This window comes from Frankliniella occidentalis, unplaced genomic scaffold, assembly GCF_000697945.3.
Source record: "Frankliniella occidentalis isolate FOCC.00 unplaced genomic scaffold, Focc_3.1 Scaffold2899, whole genome shotgun sequence".
In the NCBI taxonomy this organism is placed as follows: Eukaryota; Metazoa; Arthropoda; class Insecta; order Thysanoptera; family Thripidae; genus Frankliniella; species Frankliniella occidentalis.
The window spans coordinates 1-3,251 of NW_026269971.1; the positions used below are offsets into that span (position 1 = coordinate 1).

The following is a 3,251-nucleotide window of genomic DNA, read 5'->3' on the forward strand; positions in this document are numbered from 1 at the left end:
GACGGGCGCCGTAGCCCGGCTCCGTTTGAAATTCGAATGTTTCTTTTTTCTTTCGCCGAAGGCCGAGGGCCAGCAACGTGATGATGAGCCTTGGCCACTGTTTTCATTGAACCCGTTGCCGCCCAGGTCCCCGTGGTGGCGCTGAGCACCTGCCCGATCCTGCCCTGGGCCAACGCGCGCTTCGGCAACCCGGACAACCCGTCGCACGTCCCCAGCATGCACTCGGGCTGGACGGACGTCATGTCGCTGCCGGAGCGACTCGTCAACGCCGCCATCGTGTACTACTCGGTCGTGAGCCAGCGCCTCATCTACGAGCCGCTCGACCAGCGCTGGGTGGACCAGGCCTTCGGCCCGGGCGTGCCCGCCGTCCGCGACATGGCTCTCAACACCAGCCTGCTCTTCACCAACACCTTCCACGGCCTCACCCTGCCCCGACCGCTCGCCACCAACGTCGTCGAGATCGGCGGCATCCACATCAGCGAGCCCAAACCTCTTCCCAAGGTCAGCTCTAGGCCCCTTGCCTTCTCTCTCTCCCGCAGCAGCTCCCGCCAACGGTCGCTGGGCGGGACTAGGGACGGGCGGGGACGACGCCCGTCTCAAGTGGTTTCGGACACGGACGCGACGCATGCGCCCCGTGCCCGACTCGATAGGTAATCTACGAGTGCCATCAGGACGAAAAGCGATCGTCATCGCCCTACTCCGCCTCCGCAGCCACGCGGCGGCCACTGCGCAAATGCGGAGTGTGCTGCTTGGGGCCCCACCCGACTACTTAATCGACTCGACTGCTTCTTACTCAAGCAGATTTTGAGTTTACGTTACTACTACTACAACAGCAAAGTTAGTCGTGCAAACTCACCCCCACTCTCCGTATGTACACACTACTTTTTATCTAGAGTCTGTACACAATATAGGTGAGCCACGCGCATTGGTTGGTGGTGCCCGTTGGGTTGCCTACCCTGCCGGCGCTCTGGCCTGACCTGGCCGCCGCCGCTATTGGGCGTCGCGTGGACGCACGTGTGTGTGCGGGTGTGAAGTCATCGCCTCGCTAACAGCTGATCAAAGCCCCCCACTCCACCCAACCCCTCGCTTTTAACCTTGCTCTGCACATCGTCTGACTCCTTCCTTCCCCTCCTGCCAACCGAACCGCCGAACCGCGCGCCGAATACCGCTGGCGTCGCTACCCAAGTACCATGGGTGCCAACCCCCGCACACACAAACGAACGTGTTGTCACGGTCGACAGGTACGGGGTACATAATTTTAAAGGTTACAAGAGCACCTGGAAGGTTGTCTATTCCGCTCACAGAGGGCGCCCGCCCGTGGCCCCTTATCACGAAGGACGCCCCCTCGCGGGTCCGCCGCTAACCATATGTCCCCTCCCCACCCTTCCACGTTCTGACCTTTGTCACCCTTGGCGTTACACCACTGGTGTAACGCTCACTCATTCTATTCTGCCTGGCCCGGCTGCGGCCACCCGCGCGGTGCGCGCGCCTATATACCGACTTTGCGCCAGCTCCCGGGTGGCAGTGTTGTGCTCCCCGGTCGCCATAGTGTAGCGCATAGCAGCGCACCTCGCGGCCGGCAGGGCAGTTTGTTCGGCTCGGCTTGCCGAACGCCTGCTCTCGACTTGAAGCGCTTCGCACTGCTTATTCGCCCCTCCCGGCCCGGTCGTGGCCTTGCTTGTCGCCCGTGCTCGCTATTCGAGGCATACTGTGCTAGTCTCAGCACCGCGCTGCTGTATCCGGACCGCGCCATGAAGGCCCTGCTCGCGCTCCTGCTGGTGGTCGCGGCCAGCAGCGTGGACCATGTGGACGCGGCGCGCATCCTGGCCGTGTTCCCGCACACGGGCAAGACGCACTTCCTGGTGTTCGAGCCGCTGCTCAAGGAGCTGGCGGCGCGCGGCCACGAGATGGTCGTGGTGAGCCACTTCCCGCAGAAGGTGCGGCCCTCGGCGACCTGGACGGACATCAGCCTGGAGGGCACGCTGCCCAACCTGGCCGGCGTCATCAACCTGGAGGACGGCGGCGGCCTCCACCCGCTGACGGTGGCCGCGTGGGACTTCTGGTTCGTCACGCAGTTCGGCCACTACTCGTGCGACACCATCTACGCGCACCCGCCGCTCAAGAAGCTCGTCGACGGCGACCGGCGCGGCTTCGACCTCATCATCAACGAGAACTTCAACACCAACTGCTTCCTGGGCCTGGTGCACCGCTTCCGGCCGGCGCCCTACGTGGCCTTCAGCTCGTGCGCGCCCTTCAGCTGGGACTACCACCGCGTCGGCAACCCCTACCACGGCGCCACCATGCCCAACACGTTCCTCTGGCTCTCCGACGAGATGTCGTTCACGGAGCGCGCCGTCAACACGGTCTTCTCCATGGCCATCCGCGCGTACCAGGCGCTCGTCTGGGACCGGGACGCTCAGCGCGTCGTCGAGAAGCACCTGGGCCCGGGCGTGCCGCCGCTGATCGAGCTGGCCAACAACATGTCCGTCATGCTGTCCAACACGCACGCCGCGCTCAACCGGGCCAAGCCGCTCGTCCCCGCCGTGGTGGAGGTCGGCGGCATCCACATCGACCAACCCAAGCCCTTGCCCCAGGTCAGTATCCGCACGAACGCAGCGCCCGTCTGCGACTTCCCTCTCCCGGTGTCGTGGGTGCATCGCCCCCCCCCTTCCTCCCGTCGTCCCCCCTCCGGCTTCAGGGGCGCGATGGTGGGGGTGGGGGAGTTTATTTAGGATGTGTACCCAACTCACCACCTCTCCCCCCCCCCTCTCCTACTGCACCCTCACCCTGCTGACCGAAATTCAGGTCCTCATGACACATGACTCCTGGCATCAGCGCCCAGCTTAAGATCCTGATGACAGATAAGCACAGCATAGCCGAACTAATTAATTAATCTAATCAAGCCTTCAGTCCGGTGATATTGATGCATCTCATAGGGACCGTCTAAAACCGCTCGTAAGAAATATTCTCGAGTCGAAAGCGCCCAATCATCGTGCCCCGGGTTGTTTTCACCTATGTCCACTCATGCTGTCTCTCTCGCTTACTCTCTGCACGGCGGTTCCTCTCTCTTTCTGACGGGGCGATAATGCTTATCAGGCTAAAATGGTGATGCTGGCCGCTGGTGGTCCCGATATACCCTTCGGCGGGCGGCCCAGCTGCCGCCAGTGACTGTGTTTGCGCGTTCGTAATGATAAGGATATGATTACTGATTGATTACCTCGGACCGTGCCCGTAGTGGATTACCCCCGATT

The 3,251-nt window shown here is 62.6% G+C and overlaps 2 protein-coding genes across 2 annotated transcripts; both read left to right on the forward strand.

Annotated features, from left to right (window-relative positions):
* Positions 1-124: 124 nt before the first annotated feature.
* Positions 125-1,193, forward strand: LOC127752005 (UDP-glucosyltransferase 2-like; the record flags this gene model as incomplete). The annotated part of the gene is given in 1 exon segment (XM_052276424.1): positions 125-1,193. A coding segment is annotated over 1 exon segment (530 nt), but the record flags the coding sequence as incomplete, so codon positions are not given.
* A 260-nt stretch (positions 1,194-1,453) lies between these two features.
* Positions 1,454-2,595, forward strand: LOC127752003 (UDP-glycosyltransferase UGT5-like; the record flags this gene model as incomplete). Its single annotated transcript, XM_052276422.1, is given in 1 exon segment — positions 1,454-2,595. A coding segment is annotated over 1 exon segment (844 nt), but the record flags the coding sequence as incomplete, so codon positions are not given.
* Between the last annotated feature and the right edge of the window lie 656 nt (positions 2,596-3,251).